Here is a 17,448-nt window from a genome sequence, read left to right on the forward strand (position 1 = left end):
TGGATCTTGGCACAGAATAATGAGAAAATCTTAGATATTACCAGGGCCACAGTACAGAAACAGAAATTTCATGGGAGAGAAGAGATTAGGAGAAGCAACATCTAAAAGTTCTCCTTAGGGGTTATTGTTGTTCAGTAGCTAAGTTGTGAGGACCCTTTGTGACCCCATGGACTGCAGCACACCAGAGGGGGTGATGAAGAAAAACCAAGTAAAGAAACAGTGCTCTAGAACAGGGCTGTCCAACAGAAATATAACGTCAACCACGACCACAAATGAAATTCAAAAAATTTTAGGAGCCATCTTGAAAAGGTAAAAGAAGAGATTAATTGTAATAATACAGTTTAACCCTAAATATTCCAAATTTTATCATTTTAACATGTAATCATGAAAAAATGATTGATGAGCTACTGACATTTTTTTCATACTAAATATTTGAAACCCAGTGTATATTTTATGTTTGAGTGTGCATGCTCAGTTGCTTCAGTCATGTCCAACTCTTTGCGACCCCATGGACTGTAGTCCACCAAGCTCCTTTGTCCATGGGATTCTCCAGGCAAGAATACTGGAGTGGGTTACCATGTCCTCCTCCAGGGGATCTTCCCCACTCAGGGGCTGAACTGGCATCTCCTGTGTCTCCTGCATTGCAGGTAGATTCTTACGCACTGAACCACCTGGGAAGCCCATATTTTATGCTTACAGCACATCTAAAGTTAGGGTGTCTGGATGATGTGTCAATCCCATGTCAGGAAGTGAGTCCTCATGGTGTAGAGCTCAGGAATTAAAAAGAAGAACTATCCTCTCTACACCAAAACTCCCAGTGTACAAGGTTGGGACAGGACAGGACAATCATAATAAATGGCCCGTTTCAGAAAGGAAAGTGGTAGGAGATACAGAGAGCTCCCTGGTTTAGGGCCATTCTGAAATCCTGATGGGTGGACACTGGAAGGAGGCTTTGGTTACAGGTGCAAACAAAGGAAAAATTCACTGTTCACTCACTCATTCACTCAACGATATTTACTGAATATCCCCTTATTTCCAGCACATTGGTAGGTCCTGGGGGTACTAACATAATGAAGAGCTGTTCCTTGCCCAAAGGAGCACACAGTCCAAAGTGGAAGGCAGGTCAATGAAAAGTTACAGTGAAGGTACATACAGAGAGTTCTCTGGGGTCATGATATGAGCCGTCGGTCTGCTCTGCTTGAAAGAGTCCAATGTGGAAGAGGGTTCCTGGCATGGCAAGAGATGTTCCAGGCGAGGACAGATTCATGACCAAAAGCACAGAAGTGGAGAAGTACGTGGTGCGTAGAGAAACCTGACCGGCCCTCCATAGCAGGTTGACTGGGACCAGTCTCAACAGTGACACTTTTATCAAAACCAAGAGTTTTAAGGACAAAAGATTAAAGCATTTTACATAACTAAATTTCTTGAATTCTAAAACTTTGGGTCGACATTCTGTAGGGCTCTTTAGGTGCTCAGCAGTTAAGGATGGAGCTTTCCAGCATTGGGTGGCTGAGATTGGAGACAGTTTCAAAAACTCTTGCTGACCTTGGCTGGAAGCCAAGTTGATCAAACACCAGCTCTGGGCCATTGTTTCCAGAAAAGACAAAAAGGGCAGCCATCATATATTCTGAAGAACAGCAGGTTCCTCTTCTTGATCTGTCCTCAAAGGCTTGATCTCCAACCAGAAAAGAATAAAACAGATGATTTAAGTAGCAAGAGAGGACTGTCCAGAAATCCTCATTTTTTTAAATAGAATAATGAGCAGAGTTAGTGACTCAAATTCCCATCATGCTTCATATAGTTAATAATAATGATAATAATAAATAATAGATGATAACTTTGTATGTGTTGCTTCAGATTTTTTTAAGTGGGGGTGGGGATATTGATGAACAAACTGGACACTTCTTTTTCATTTCATTTTCTATGATTTCCAGCCCCTGATGCTCAGCTACCGTGATTGCAGCTTGTCTGCCCTTTTCCATCAACCCCAAGTTTCTGCAGCAATCTTTTTACCCTGGAAGGAAAAGAGAGGAAGGCTGTGGGGCCAGATGAGAATATGTACCTCTCATACAGGTTACATTTGCTCAGAAGTGAGTGATACGAAAGCCCCAAGGAAGAAACTGTAATATCATCTCACCTCTTTTTGTTTGACACTCATGTGTGTGTTAGTTGCTCAGTTGTGTCCAACTCTTTGAGACCCAATGGACTGTAGCCCACCAGGCTCTTCGGTCCATGGGATTCTCCAGGCAAGAATACTGGGGTGGGTTGTCATGCCCTTCTCCAGGGGCCTCTGACGTTGTTGTTGTTGTTCAGTTGCTCACTTGTGTCTGACTCTGTGACCCTATGGACTGCAGTATGCCAGGCTTCCCTCCTTCACCATCTCCCAGAGTTTGCTCAGACTCATGTCCATTGAGTCAGTAATGCCATCCAATCATCTCATTCTCTTCTGTCCCCTTCACCTCCTGCCTTCAATCGTTCCCAGCATCAGGGTCTTTACTAATGTGTTGGCTCTTCACATCAGGTGGGCAAAGGATTGGAGCTTCAGCTTCAGTGTCAGCCCTTCCAATGAATATTCAGGACTGATCTCCTTTAGGATGGACTGGTTGGATCTCCTTGCAGTCCAAGGGACTCTTAAGAGTCTTCTCCAACACCACAGTCCAAAAGCATCAATTCTTTGGTACTCAGCCATCTTTATGATCCAGCTCTTACATATGTATATGACTACTGGAAAAACCATAGCTTTGACTAGACAGACCTTTCTCGGCAAAGTAGAGTCTCTGTTTTTTAATATGCTGTCTAGGTTTGTCATAGCTTTTCTTCCAAGGAGCAAGTGTTATTCCATGTCTGGTTCTAACTGTTGCTTCTTGACCTGCGTACAGATTTCTCAGGAGCAGGTAACGTGGTCTGGTATTCCCATTGCTTTAAGAATTGTCCAGTTTGTTGTGATCCACACAGTCAAAGTCTTTAGCATAGTCAATGAAGCAGAAGTAGATGTTCTTCTGGAATTCTCTGCTTTTTCTATAATCCAACAGATGCTGGCAATTTGACCTCTGACTCAACCACACACAGGCTCTTAAATCTTCTGTTTGTAAGTCCTCACATTTGTAGAACCAAAGCAGGACCCATGAGTTTAACTAGTGGGGACTGAATTAGTTTTCTAGGGCCGTCCTAACAAAGTACCATAGGCTGAATGGTTTAAATAACAGGAATTGATTTTCTCACAGTTCTGGAGGCTGGAAGGTCAAGATCAAGGTGCGGCAGGATTGGTTTCTCCTGAGGACTCTCTCCTTAGCTTGTAGACGGCCGCCTCCTCTCTGTGTCCTCCAGTGGCCTTTCCTCCATGTCTCTCTCCCTTCCATTAGGCCACCAGTCCTATTGGCTTAGGACCTCATCCTTATGACTTCATTTCATCTTAATTACCTTCTTAAAGGCTCCGTCTCCAAATACAGTCCCATTGGAGCACAGGGCTTCCACCTATGAATTTGAGGGACACAATTCAGTTGGTAACAGTGATGGGTCATTTTCCCATAGGGAAGAACATCCTGGGGTGGGTAAGGGAAACATGTGGCAGAAAATTTACATAAAGTCCACATAGATTCTCACCCAGCTTCTGCAGTTCCAATATTCAGTAAGGAGCCCTGGCTCAGAGCCTTCTGCTCTGGTCACAGGCTCACTGAGGAGGGGGGCTCGCGTAGTCCTCGCTCATCCTCACGTGGCCCAGCTGCTGGCTGACCGCATGTCATGCCCAGTGTCTTCCTCAGAGGTATGCGCCATTTTCCTTTTACTATTAGGATAATTCGCATTCCTTGATAATAGGGCTATCATGCAGGGAGCGTACGCCCTGCATCAGATGCTGCGTGACTGCTTTACTTGGACTGTCTCACTCCGGACTGGTAGCCATCCTGGGATGAAGTCACAGCTGTGTCCCTGTGTTCCATGGAGCAGACTAAAGTTGGGAGGTGGAGTACTGCGCCTGAGGGCCCACAGGGGACGAGAGGAGCAGGAGATCCCGCCAAGCTGGTCTGCCTCCAGGCCACGCACTCCACTCCACGCTGTCCTGGGGCTCTGGAAGATCTCAGGAGCGTCTCATTGCTCGGGCCTGGCCCCCATGGCCCTCCAAGCCTTTCTCTCTGGAGGCCCCAGCCTCATCCCTGGTCGCCCCAGTTGTCCACTCTACTTACAGCCCCCAGAATTCTCATGTAGTCCTGATGCTGTATACGCTTCAGGAACAGAGAGCATGTGGATCATAGAGGGCCATCTTTCTTAAAAGAGCCAGACTCACCACAACTGCTGCCCAGACACATGGGGCCAAGAGAGGCTGGTGCCAGCCTGCACCTGGAAGGTGACAAACTCCATCATCCTTTCTCTGTGGAAGCTGTAATGGCTGCAGGTGCTCCCAGGGGGGCAAAGAAGGGCATGCCCTTTGTTGGCCCACTAATGTCCCTTTATTAAAAAAAAAAAAATCCCCCCACCCTCACTTATGGAATCTAATCTACAGTCAGGTGTTTAATTAAGTTGTGCTATGTCTTGAACAGCCTTTCCCTATTGTTCACCTGGTAAAGAATCCACCTGCAATGCAGAAGACACAAGTCACAGGAGATGCTAGTTCGATCCCTGGGTTGGTTAGATCCCCTGGAGGAGGAGAATGGCAACCCACTCCAGTATTCTTGCCTGGGAAATTCCATAGACAGAGGAGTCTGGTAGGCCACAGTCCAAAGAGTCCCAAAGAGTTGGACTCGATTAAGCATGCACGTGTCTTAAACCTCTTTTAATCTGGAATATTCCCATGATGTTTCTTTGCCTTTTACAACACTGGCGTTTCAAAAAATATACAGTCCCTCTGACTCACTTGATGTTGATAAAACCATCCCCATTTGGACTTATCTGTTGTTTTCTTGTGATTGGATTCAAGCTGTATTCCTGGCAGGATGACTGCGTTAGTGACTGATTCTTCTCTGTGAATTCTTCTTGTCCCATTCATTTTGCTCCCCAAGATCATAAGGAGTGAGATTTTACATCACAGATTATATCATTGATTTGGGGAGGATATTGAGTTTTAATTTCAATCTTTCAAATTCAGTATTGAATTTCAGTCTTTTATTTATGGGAGCAGCGGTGGATGTGACCAACAAGGGAGGGCTGTCACGTGATCTGTCCAAGGACACTTCTGGGCATGTGCTTCTGGGCATCACAGGCTTTCAGGAAATGTGCTCATTCGATTTGGTTAGTGGCAGATCAAAGATGAGAACCTGAGCTCCTCGGGTCTCAACTTCATCCTTTTTTCCTTGTAACTTGCTGCCTATTCTCAGACTTCGTTGCCTTTTCAGGCCTTCATGCCGGAAGTTCCCTGCTGATATCCCTGAGGGTAAAACTCACACGTGCAAACACAAGTCTGGCAACTCCAGGCTGCTGAACCTCACTGTGCCTTTCCCTCCCACGCAGGAAGCCCATGGGGTTTCTCTTGGGTGATAGTGATGCTGTTGGAAGGCTAACCTTGTCACTGTCTACAGCAAATAGTCAACGGTTTGCAGACATGAGTACTTTATTATTAGCAACAAGTTGCTTTCCGTACCCTTAGCATTGATGGTAACACTGTCATGACATAGTGGATAGAGTCATGGGCCCAACCGTCTCCAGATACTAAATCTGACATCCTAGTTGTCCTTCTGGATTGGAGTAAAGAACTCTCCTCAAGTACCAGTGTGGGGCTTCCCTGGTGGTCCAGGGGTTAAGAATCCACCTTGCAATGCAAGGGACACTGGTTTGATCCCTGGTCCAGGAACAACCCACATGCCATGGAGCAACTAAGCCCGGGCACCAAACTACTGAAGCCTGAGTGCCTTAGAGCCCATGCTCAGCAACAAAAGTAGTGGTAGTAGCTCAGTTGTGTCTGACTCTTTGTGACCATACGGACTGTAGCCTGCCAGGCTCCTCTGTCCATGGGATTCTCCAGGTAAGAATACTGGAGTGGATTGCCATTCCCTTCTCCAGAGAATCTTCCCAACCCAGGGGTCAAACCCAAGTCTCCAACATTGCAGGCAGATTCTTTGCCATTTGAGCAACAGGGAAGACCGCAACAAGAGAAGCCAGACCAATGAGAAGCCCACACACCACAACAGAGAATAGACCCCACTCTTGGCAACCAGAGAAAACCTGTGCACAGTATCAAAGACCCACCACAGCTAAAATAAATCTTAAAAAAAAAAATACCAGTGCAGTGACTCTTGTTTTAGAGTTACTGTTGGTAAACACTGCTATTGAGCACCAAACCCTGTACCATTCTCCCCTCATCGTAATAGAATTCTAGCCGGTTACATGGCTGCCCAGGGCTTCTCTCGTGGCTCAGACAGTAAAGAATCTGCCTGCAATGCAGGAGACTAGGGTTTGATCCCTGAGTCCAGAAGATCCTTTGGAGAAGGATGGCAACCCACTCCAATATTCTTGCCTGGAGAATTCCGTGGACAGAGGAACCTGACGGGCTACAGTCCAAGGGATCGCAAAGAGTCTGACACGACTGAGAACCTAACACTAACATGTGGCTGCCCAGCCTCTTGCCCTGCCCAGCTGCCTTGTACTTGACCAAGTCCTTGCCAATGGAGTGAGAGAGCAGGTGATGGCTCAGTGACTTAGCCTGGGACTCCCTTTTCTCCTCTTACCTGCTACTTAGATGTGAGGCACCCCCACTTCCACCATGCGGACCACCTCAGAACCCTTGGGAGTGTGGGACAGTGATTGGAAGGCATCTGAGCCCAGAATGACTGTGGGGCTCAGTGCTGCTACTGTGAAAGTGACAAAGTGAAGTCCCTCAGTCGTGTCTGACCCTTTTGTGACCCCATGGACTGTAGCCTATCAGGCATCTCCTTCCATGGAATTTTCCAGGCAAGAGTACTGGGGTGGGTTGCCATTTCCTTCTCCAGGGGATCTTCCTGACCCAGGGATTCAACCCAGGTCTCCCACATTGCAAGCAGAAGCTTTACCCTCTGAGCCACCAGGGACAAAAAGATCCTATAGCTCTAAGCTATTGCTTTTTGAAATTGAGTTGTCCAACAGCTTAGCTTTGCCTTGACTAACACAGGGCTTAACATTGTCATGGTGGAGATTTTGAATGAATGAGAGGACTGGGGCAGACTGCTTCAGGAGGACATGAAGGTCTCCCTAGGGATGCTCCTCTGAGTTTCTCATTCATTCTCAGGCTCAGAACACAGCAGAGCAGAGTCTTGTTCTCAGTTAGGATAAGTGAGGAGAAGATTTTTTTTTAAATTGTAGTAAAATATGCACAATATATATTTACCATTTTAACCATTTTTAGGTATATGATTCAATGGCATTAAGAATTCAATGGCATTCACATTGTTGTGCCGTCACCACTATGTCCGGAACATCTTCCATCTTCCCAAAATGAAACTCTATACCCATTAAATAATAAACCCCATTCTGCTCTCCCCCAGCCCCTGGCACACACCCTTCTACTTTCTGTCTTATGAGTCTGATTAGTCTAGGTACCTCAAATAAGTGGAATCATAAAAACATTTGATCTTTTGTGTCTGGCTTATTTCACTTAACACAATGTTGCCCATCCTTTACAGCCTTGCTGAAATCTGCCAGCTTTCCCCCATTTTCTCTCAGTTAAGTATCAATGCCCACCCCTCTTCTGCCCCCAACTCACCTCATCTTGCTCCCTCCATCATTACCCTGTGAGAAGTAAGAAATGGAGGGTAAGATTTAGTCAATCAACTGTCAGTTGTCATGGAGCTGGACAGGGTACCTGCTGCAAGGCAAGCCCCCGATAAATGAGTGCTGAATAAATGAGTGATAACTGGGAAGCCAAAGGGGCAGCGAGAAGAGAAAGAGGGGTCAGTGAAGGCCAGGTCCCAATGCCCCTGGGGGGAGGCCTCTGGCTGTGCACTAGAGTGTCACCCCCTGCTCAGCATATCTGAACTGACCTCAAGAAAACATCCAGGAAGTGGAAGCCTGGCTCAAGGAGTCAGCGAGCATTTTCCCTCTGCAGCACTGTGGGTGTTTCTGTGGCTTTGAAGATTCTAGCCAAGGGCGATAATGAACGGTTTTCAGTGTGGTTCAGCAAACAGAGGCGACTGGGCACAGGCCCCTTATCTGGATGTCTTTGCTAAGGAGGCCTTTCATAGACCAGCAGATAGCTCCACCCTCTACGCCTGTAACACATCAAACAGGAAGCTCAGATATGGACCCAGTGGCATTTGGTTCGTGATCTGGCCTGGCTTCTAGGCAAAGCTTAAACCAAAAAAATAGGGCGTCTACTTCAGAGGGTGAGCCTTAGTTATAGATTTTGCTGTTCTAGCAAGACTCAGGAGAGCTTCCTGAGGACAGAGACAAGGGCTTCCCTTTCTGAACTGCCTCCCTGACCAGTCTCCCGCTGGAACTTGAGTATCAGCTGTGGACCGTTTTTAATGCCTTGCGTCCTCCTGGGGCTTGTCTGAGGCTGATGTAAGAACACTCTGGGGTCTCAGGTTGGCTTGTGCTAATCTGGGCTGGAACTAGCAGGTGTTGTCCCCTCTCCCCACTCCTGGCTGATATCACCGAGGCTCTGTCTCTCGTCTTCTCAAATGCTCAGGACATAAGAGGCTCCCTGCGCACCTAGACGGCACTTGGGAGGAAAGGGAGTTGGCAGAAAGCCACGGTTATACTTGATCGCTGCTGGGGAGGTTGATGTTGAGCCTGACCCAGACTTGCTCTGTTTTTCCCTCCGGTCTGATTCCTACAAGGACATCTGAGAACTAGGGGGCCAAGCCTGCTCCTAGGAAACCCTTCCTTCTGGGAGGAACACAAAGGCAAAATGACCTTCCGCCCTGGCTCTGCGGGGCCGGGCAGTGGTCCCCCCCAGCACAGGCAGCTCCTGGGGGAAATTTGCAGGGAGAATTCCCTGCATGCTGCTGAACCCAGGTCCCAAGATCAGTGAAGTGGGACTCCCTCCTCCGTGCTTGTGAACAGGACAACTGCATTCAGATTCACGGGTTGGTGTGGCCTGGGGACATTTGATTGTATCACCTCCTGACAACCTGGCTCCACTGCAAGAATTCAGGTCATCGGAGGCAGAAACTGAGGGTTCACCCTGGATGCCTTCCTCGCCAATCCTGGGCCTGGGTCCCCAGGCCATTTCCATTACTGCGCTGACCTCAGCAGGTCTCAGAATTCCCTGTAGCTAACTATACAGGTGCCTTCTGGGCCCCGTGGTGCCCAGGGCGCTGTCCTGCAGAGACCCGCCCTGGGCAGCCCCTAGGACCGCGGGAATGTCCACGTTTCACATCCCCGCTCCCTTTCCTGGTTGAGCAGTCTGGCAGCGTCCTGCTTCTTCAAGTTCTTGCCCCCGCACCTCCCCTGCCTGATACTACTCGTAACTCTGCCAAGAGCTGTAACACCAAGGTTGTGACTTTTTGCTCTCCAAACAAAAGGTCCTGTGATTGCCAAGATCTGCCCTCATTAGCAGGCACAGGGGATGGTAAACTTTTCTTTTTTCCTCTTTCACAGAAAGGGTTAATCTCTCAGTCGTGTCTGACTCTTTGTGACCCCATGGACTGTAGCCTGATTAAGTTCTTCTGTCGTGGAATTCTCCAGGCAAGAATACTGGAGTGGTTTGCCATTTGGTCCTACCAGGGGGATCTTCCCCACCCAGGTATCGAACCCGGGTATCTTACATCGCAGGCAGATAGATTCTCTACCATCCGAGCCACCAGGGAAACACAGAATCAGTCAAGTTTGGAAACTAAGCAGCATTTCTCCTCCCCATCCACACAGACTCAGGCTCAGCCCAGGTTCTCAGGCCTGAATTATTACATGTATCTCCTTGCTTCCCCTTCTGGTTCTCTTCTATTCCATCCTTCCCCAGAACTTTCCAGAGCTTTTCAGAGACTTCCAGAGGTTGAGAGAGGCCCAGGACCCTTCCCTATTTCATTTTCGGAGCCACTAAACCCAGATACATGTTAAAGCAGGGTTATAAGATTATGATAAAATTTTACATGTTTACTTTTAACAGAATTAATGCTTTAAATTTTTAAAATGTAATGCTATCTGATTGTGTTAGTCACAAGATGGTTGTAGAATTTAAAAAGAAAATTAATACTATGTAGTACATCCCAAGTGGTGTGATCTGGTATTACTAATAGGATACAAGTCGAAAGTAGTGTCACAAACTTCTCATTTTTTTCTATCCTGCCGGTAAGTCCTTGTGGCTAAATATTGAATCTCATTTGCAGACAACCTCGAAAATCTAACTATGGATTTGTTTGAGAATTAGAGGCCAGGTGAAATGGTGGCACAAATCAAATGTCATTGGCGGGTGGCTATACTGTCAAGTTCAAATGCCTTCACGGTCGCAGGCTTACCTGCGCGCCTGGGTATAATTAGAAGGACCACCAGGTGGCGCTAGGCCCCCGTGCTGGAGAGCGCAGTTCATTTCCTCCTTCGCAGGCCCAGAAAAGACCCTGATGCTGGGAAAGATTGAAGGCAGGAGGAGAAGGGGACGACAGAGGACGAGATGGTTGGATGGCATCACCAACTCAACGCACATGAGTCTGAGCAAGCTCCGGGAGTTGGTGATGGACAGGGAAGCCTGGCGTGCTGCAGTCCACAGAGTCACAAAGAGTCGGACACGACTGGGTGACTGAACAACAACAGGCCCGGAGAGCATATTCCAAAGGGACTATAGGTTATTTCTGATTGTTTTCTGGAAGGAGTATCCATGAGCTCACTCTGAAATCCCAAATCCAGCCCATAGAGACAAAGAAACGTTGAGAAAGATATCTAAATCCAGTTAAACAGAGAAAAAGAATCCAAGTCAATATGCAGGAGGTAGCCTGAGCTGAAGTGACAGACTTCACAGCACAGATGAGCTCTTGAGTCCACGCCCCAGGGTGACCTCCATCGGCTGACTGTTCAAGAGGCAAATGGACCGGCTGGTGCGGCCTCCTCCGGACACGAGCCACTCAGAGCAGCTCTTCAGGAGAATATTCATTCCTCCCCCAGCGAACCTCTCAGCCTCTTCTCCTGGCCACTGAGGGCTCTGTCCTACATCGGCGCTAGCCAGCCTCTGCCCACCCCTGAGCCGTGGTCCTTCCCACTTGTTAACTCCGAGGGCCCTTGGGGAAGTGCGGGGACCTCCGCTCTGCTTCAGGCCCCTGCTGAAACAATCCCACCACCACCCTCTTTCTTTCTGGATTCCTTTCACTTCCAGTTCACTTGGGTTAATTTCAGCTTAACACTTGGAGCCAGAGATGAATTTACCACAATAGGAAGAGTATGGTGAGCTGGACAGAGAGGCTTTGAGTTGATTGGCCCTGTGACCACTCTCCCTCACCCCCCACAAGCCTTCCCTTGACCCGTGTGGCTGGGGCCACAGGCCTGCCCAATCCTAGGGGCCCTGTTTATATTGTAGTCTATGTAAAGGGCGCACAAGCTGGAATCAAGATTCCCCGGTCAAATATCAACAACCTCAGATATGCAGTTGACACCACCCTTATGGCAGAAGGCAAAGAGGAACTAAAGAGCCTCTTGCTGAGATGAGAGAAGAGAGTGAAAGAGCTGGCTTAAAATTTAACGTTTAAAAAACTGAGACCATGGCATCCAGTCCCATCACTTCATGGCCAATAGATGGGAAAAAATGGAAGCAGTGACAGATTTTATTTTCTCAGACATCAAAATCACTGCAGACGGCGACTGCAGCCACAAAATTAAAAGATGTTTGCTCCTTGGAGGAAAAACTATGACCAACCTAGACAGCATATTAGAAAGCAGAGACATTACTTGGCCAACAAAGGTCTGTTTAGTCAAAACTATGGTTTTTCCAGTAGTCATGCACAGATGTGAGAGTTGGATCATAAAGGTGACTAAGCACTGAAAAAATTGATGTTTTCAAACTGTGGTGTTGGAGAAGACTCTTGGGAGTTCCTTGGGTGGACAGCAAGAAGATCAAACCAGTCAATCCTAAAGGGAATCAACCCTGAATATTCATTGAAAGGACTGATGCTGAAGCTCCAATTCTTTGACTACCTGATGTGAAGAGCTGACTTGTTGGAAAAAACCCTGATGCTGGGAAGGATTGAGGAGAGGAGGGGAATGGGGCGACAGAGGATGAGATGGTTGGATGGCATCACCGACTCAGTGGACGTGAGTTTGAGCAAATTCCCAGAGATGCTGAAGGACAGGGAAGCCTGGATTGCCGCAGTTCCTGGAGTCGTAAAGAGTCGGACACAACTGGGCAACTGAACAACAACAACATCAGTGTAAAGGGCACCCTCTCGACCTCTGGAAACCCCGGGCCTGGCTTTTCCGCCAGGACTCTCCCGCCTCTGCAGGGTGACTCGGTGTGGTGAGAATACGCTGAAACCAGCTACACTTCCTTCCTGGCTGAAAGCCTCTTCTGGCAGCGTGGCTACAGCCTCTCACCTTCCAGCTGCAAATACGATGTTTTATGTGACAGTTCTGTACACAGGGCGGAGATGAATCCCTGCCAGCCCTCCCTATAGCCCCAGAGCCCATAGACGGGATGCGTCACCAACGCTCATCCGGGTGCAGTAAGCAGCCTTCGGATCATCCCCAAGGCTGCAGCCCACCCCGCCCAGCCCGATGGGCAGGCCAGCTTTGCTGGAGGGGGGAATGTCAGACCCAGTCTGGTCCAGGCTGCATCCCGCCTGAGGAGTTTCGGGGTCCTTCTGCCGCTCACTGTCTCCCCCCTCCTTTCCCCCACTCCACAAGCTGCCACCACCTTGTCCTTCTTTGGGATTCCTGGGAGCGGGATGTCCAGGGAGAAGGTTCTCAGGGCTTCTTTGCTGTTATTTCTCCCAGTTTGCACAGGCCCCACCACATTGGGGGTTTGCAATCAGCGCTACAGTTGGGTAGTAAATGTCACAGAAAAGGACAGTGGTGCCAGGACTCAAAGAGCCCTTTGAAGATTCACCTCCTGCCTTCTGTCAAGTAAGCGGTGACTGCAGTCTGCTGGGGACTTTCCTGAGCCCCTTCTCAGATATTCCCCAAATGCCCGTGTCCTTGGCACAGGCCCGTCATTCTCCCAGTGACAAGAGTTTGGAGCTGCTGCAGGGTAGGGCAGGGACTCAGGACCACGAGCATCTCCTGGGCAAAATGCCCACACACAGCCAGCTCTCCACGATTAGAAGTAAATAAAGAGATCGAGGCTGGAAAGGTTAAACCATGTCCTCAGGGTAGTGAAATTTGCTTAGTCGTGTCCAACTCTTTGGACTCCATGGACTGTAGCCCTCCAGGCTCCTCTGTCCATAGAATTCTCTTGGCAAGAATACTGGAGTGGGTTGCCATTCCCTTCTCCAGGGGATCTTCCCAACCCAGAGATCGAACTTGGGTCTCCTGCATTGCAGACAGATTCTTTACCATCTGAGCCACCAGAGGATCTTCAGGGCTAGAAGTTACAAAGTGTCTGGGAGTGGAACTCTGGGTACCAGGATCCTGGAGCAGGGCGGAGAATGGTTATCAGAAGCCTTGGGCACTTGTAGAGAATTCTCCTTTCTCCCAGCCCTCACCAGTGCTTCTCTGTATTTCACTTATCTTTTGATGATGCTGTATAGACACGGAATTCTAAAATTAATTCCTCTTCCCTCTCCCAACCCCCAAACCTCTGAAGAAGATTTAAGCCCGGTATTATGAATTTTCTCAATACTGTTATGAAAGCCCAAGAGCTTGTACAGTAAGCACAAGGCAGGTCTGAAGAAAAATCTGCAATGCATTTTTGTCTTTTTTTCTGGCGGCGGCAGCTGCGAGATCTCAAAAGGAGGCAGCAATTCTATTTCCATTCGGGCTCCACTTCTGAGCAGAGATTAAAAAGGTAGAAATCTCGAGCTGGATCAAGGAGAAGCTGTTTCTATGTGGGCTGTGGATGCTGCCTGCAGCAGCATGCTTTGAGAGGAAAAGACTCTCAATGGAAGCAGAACATTCTGGAACCTTCTAGATTTGTGTTCTTCCTGCTCAAAGTCTCAGCTCCCTCCGGGGGACCTGGGCACAGCTCCCCCGCCCCCGGCAGGTAACAGCCTGGGGTGCTGCCCTGGGCACGCCCTGGGCACCCACTGGCCCCTCCAGACTGGGGCTCTGAGGGGTGGGGTCTTGTTGAGCCTCAATCGCCCAGGTGCTCAGTGACCACGTGTTGATGGGATGAAGGAGTGGGGCTCTGTGGCCTCGGGGAGTCTGCTGGGTCCTTCTGTTATAAACACAGAGAGGTGGGCACTTCCTTTCCCCTGGACACTGAGCACCCAGGGCCACAGTGGCCACTCGGAAAATGTTTGTTGGGTGAATGAATTTTAGAGCGTGTGTTTATGAAATTGGGTTTCCCTGGTGCTCAGCTGGTAAAGAATCCACCTGCAGTGCGGGAGACCTGGGTTTGATCCCTGGGTTGGGAAGAGCCCCTGGAGAAGGGAAAGGCTTCCCACTCCAGTATTCTGGCCTGGGGAATTCCATGGACTATATATAGTTGCAAAGAGTCAGACGTAACTGAGCAATTTTATTTTATTTTTATGAAATTAGCTATACTTCTGTGTTTACTGGGGCTTCCCTGCTGGCTTAGTCAGTAAAGAATCTGCCTGCAAAGTGGGAGACCCAGGTTTCATCCCTGGGTTGGGAAGATCCCCCAGAGAAGGAAACGGCAGCCCTCTCAAGTTTTCTTGCCTGGAGAATGCCGTGGACAGAGGAGCCTCGTGGGCTACAGTCAGTCAGGTCCCAAAGACTCAGACACGGCTTAGGGGCTAACACTTTCACTGGCACTTTTGTGTTTACTGAGCACATGTTCTGGGCCAGCGGCCACCTCACACTGTACTTGGATTGTGTCCTGCAGGCCTCCCAACCAGTCTGTGAACCAAAGGTCATCTTGCCTTTAGACGTGAGACCTCAGCAGAGGTTCGTTCAGGGTCACAGGGCGGGAAGGTGAGGGCAGCACACCCAAGTCCGTCAGTCTCCAGGGCCGGGTTCCTGACCTTCCAGGACCGCAGGGAATCTACACGATTCCAAAGTTCCCACCACTGCTGTCTGGGGCCGTTTCTTGCAGCTCCGCGCCCTCGGCTCTCTGGGTGCCTGAGGCTCAGGCCGGATGCCGGCGGCAGGAGGGGAGCCCGCGGCTGGTATCGTCCAGCAGGTGGCACTGCAGACGCGCCGGAGTCTGCACCGGGGGCCTCGGAGGCCGGGAGGCGGGCAGGGAGCCCGAGGTAGGACTCCTGATGTATTTGAATCCCTTTCTGTGTGACGCGAAATCGAGCCAGTGTTTTCATGAAGCAAACATTTTGCTTCGGACTAAACAAAATTTGATTCAGACCCATGAGGACACGGACTTCCCTGTAGTTCATACGGTAAAGAATCTGCCTGCAGTGCAGAGACCGGGGTTCCATCCCTGGGTTGGGAAGATCCCCTGGAGAAGGGAATGGCAATCCACTCCAGTATTCTTGCTGGGATATCCCATGGACAGAGAAACCTAGGAGGCTACAGTTCGTGGGGGCGCAAAGAGTCAGACAGGACTGAGTGACTAACACTTCACTTCACGAGGACATTGGTGCAGAGCACTGGCTTGGGGTCCCCCCGCCGAGTGTCTCTTTTCTTGGGGACCGCAGCCTCAGCCCTCAAGTCCAGTAAGGGTTTCAGCCACGCCTGCAAACTGTAAAGTGCGGTTCCAGGCGGAGATGATCCTGTGAACCCAGGCGAGGGAAGTGTGTTACTTGATCCTTGGCCTGTTCCCCCCGACAGAACTGATTGGAGTTCCGCATGAGGTGGCGGTGGCCGTTTGTCAGTATGGACCACGACAACAGTAGCTGAAACAGACTGCGGCTTCCCGCATTACCTGGTCTGGGTCTCACAATGAGCCAGGGCGACGTCGGGAAGCTGCATCTGAAATCTGGCCTTTGGACAGATGACTTTCCAGCTTATCAGCAATACTTGTTCTGAGGCCGGCCCTGCCATCTGGCACATTGGGACCTGAGAACAGGAACTCACAAGCAGGTATTACAGGTTGAATTGTGTCCCCCACCCCGAATTCATACACTGAAGCCCTAATCTCCACTGCCTTAGAATGTGACTTTGTTAAGAAACAGAGTCGTCGTAGATGTAATTATCTAAGATGAGGTCGTACAAGAGGAGGTGAGCCCCTAATTCAGTGTGACTGGTGTGCTGTTATCAAGGGGGACCCTCAGAAGGAACCAACCTTGCTGACACTTTGACCTTGGACTTCTAGCTCCAGAAGTGTGAGACCATCACCCTGTGCTGTTTAAGCCCCTCACTCTGTGGTACTTTGTTACAGGGACCTCAGGAGCTAGCACCCCGGGAGAGTCATCTGCTGGGATGTGTCCACCCTGGACGTGAGGAGACGCCCATCTCTGTTGGCCTCATTTTGCCCGCAGGGCTGGAGGAGAAAGACCTGTCTGTTTAAGAAACTTCCAATCTGACTGAGGCACCCAGATGGGAACTTAGCCTAGACTAGGAGGGACTCCCCAGATTCTTGACCCCAATCCTTCTTGTGTGGGAGGATGGAGAAATTGTCTTCTTTTACTATAGAAGGAACTTGTGTGTGCGTGCGTACTTAGTTGCTTCAGTCATGTCTGACTCTTTGCAACCCCATGGACTGTAGTCCACCAGGCTCCTCTGTCCATGGGATTCTCCAGGCAGGAATACTGAAGTGGGTTGCCATGCCCTCCTCCAGGGCATCTTCCCCACCCAGGGATCAAACCCGAATCTTCTGCATTGCAGGCGGATTCTTTACTGCCGAGCCAGCAAGGAAGCCCAGAAGGAACTTTAACCCCCTAAAACCCTAACTCTCATCTTAGAGGTAAAGGATGTTCAGGGTGAGCCCTGAATCCACCCCCTCCTCCTCCCCTTATCCCTCACCTACACCTCAGCATCATCTGGAGCCAAGCCTGGTTCCCCTCCCTGCCGGGTGTTTATGTCAGCAAAATTAACCACACTGAATTCAGGGACCACTCTGAACAGGATCAGTGGCTCTGCCCTGGGGAATGGAGACCCTGGCCCAAGGGTCAGCTTTCTGTCCCACAAACCCGAATCCCTGCAGAGGGACTGGGGGAGGCACTGTGGGGCCTCTACGCTCACCAGTGTTTGGTCATCCTAAATCCCGGGGACCCAAATTAGAGCCTGAAAAGAAGGCACATCTGCCAGCTCAGCTGAAGACACTCCTCCATCTCCTGCCTTCAGGGAGGTAGAGCTGCATCCTTTTTGGTACCCAAATACTGAGCTCTTCCCCAGCACCAAGAACTCATCGAGCCTTTACATTCACTGATACATCTCTTTGCTAAACTAAAATTACTTTGATCACTAATGGAATGGAGCAGGGAGCCAGCCTTTTTTCTGAGGGTACCTCCCAGGGAGCAGAGCTAAGCGGAGCTCCTGAAGTTCAATCACAGATGGTCACACTGCTTTAAGGCTCTCTTTGTCCTGTGACTGCAGTTGTGGACACTGTCTCCA

The 17,448-nt window shown here is 49.4% G+C and overlaps 1 protein-coding gene across 1 annotated transcript in view; it reads left to right on the plus strand.

Annotated features, from left to right (window-relative positions):
* LOC122703094 overlaps positions 1-17,448 on the plus strand; it is a 72,674-nt gene that overhangs the window by 1,529 nt on the left and 53,697 nt on the right. Inside the window, exon 2 of the mRNA XM_043917183.1 lies at positions 15,072-15,191. Within this exon, the coding sequence (XP_043773118.1) occupies positions 15,072-15,191 (120 nt within the window). The remainder of the gene's footprint in view (positions 1-15,071; positions 15,192-17,448) is intronic.

This window comes from Cervus elaphus, chromosome 11 (genome assembly GCF_910594005.1).
Source record: "Cervus elaphus chromosome 11, mCerEla1.1, whole genome shotgun sequence".
In the NCBI taxonomy this organism is placed as follows: Eukaryota; Metazoa; Chordata; class Mammalia; order Artiodactyla; family Cervidae; genus Cervus; species Cervus elaphus.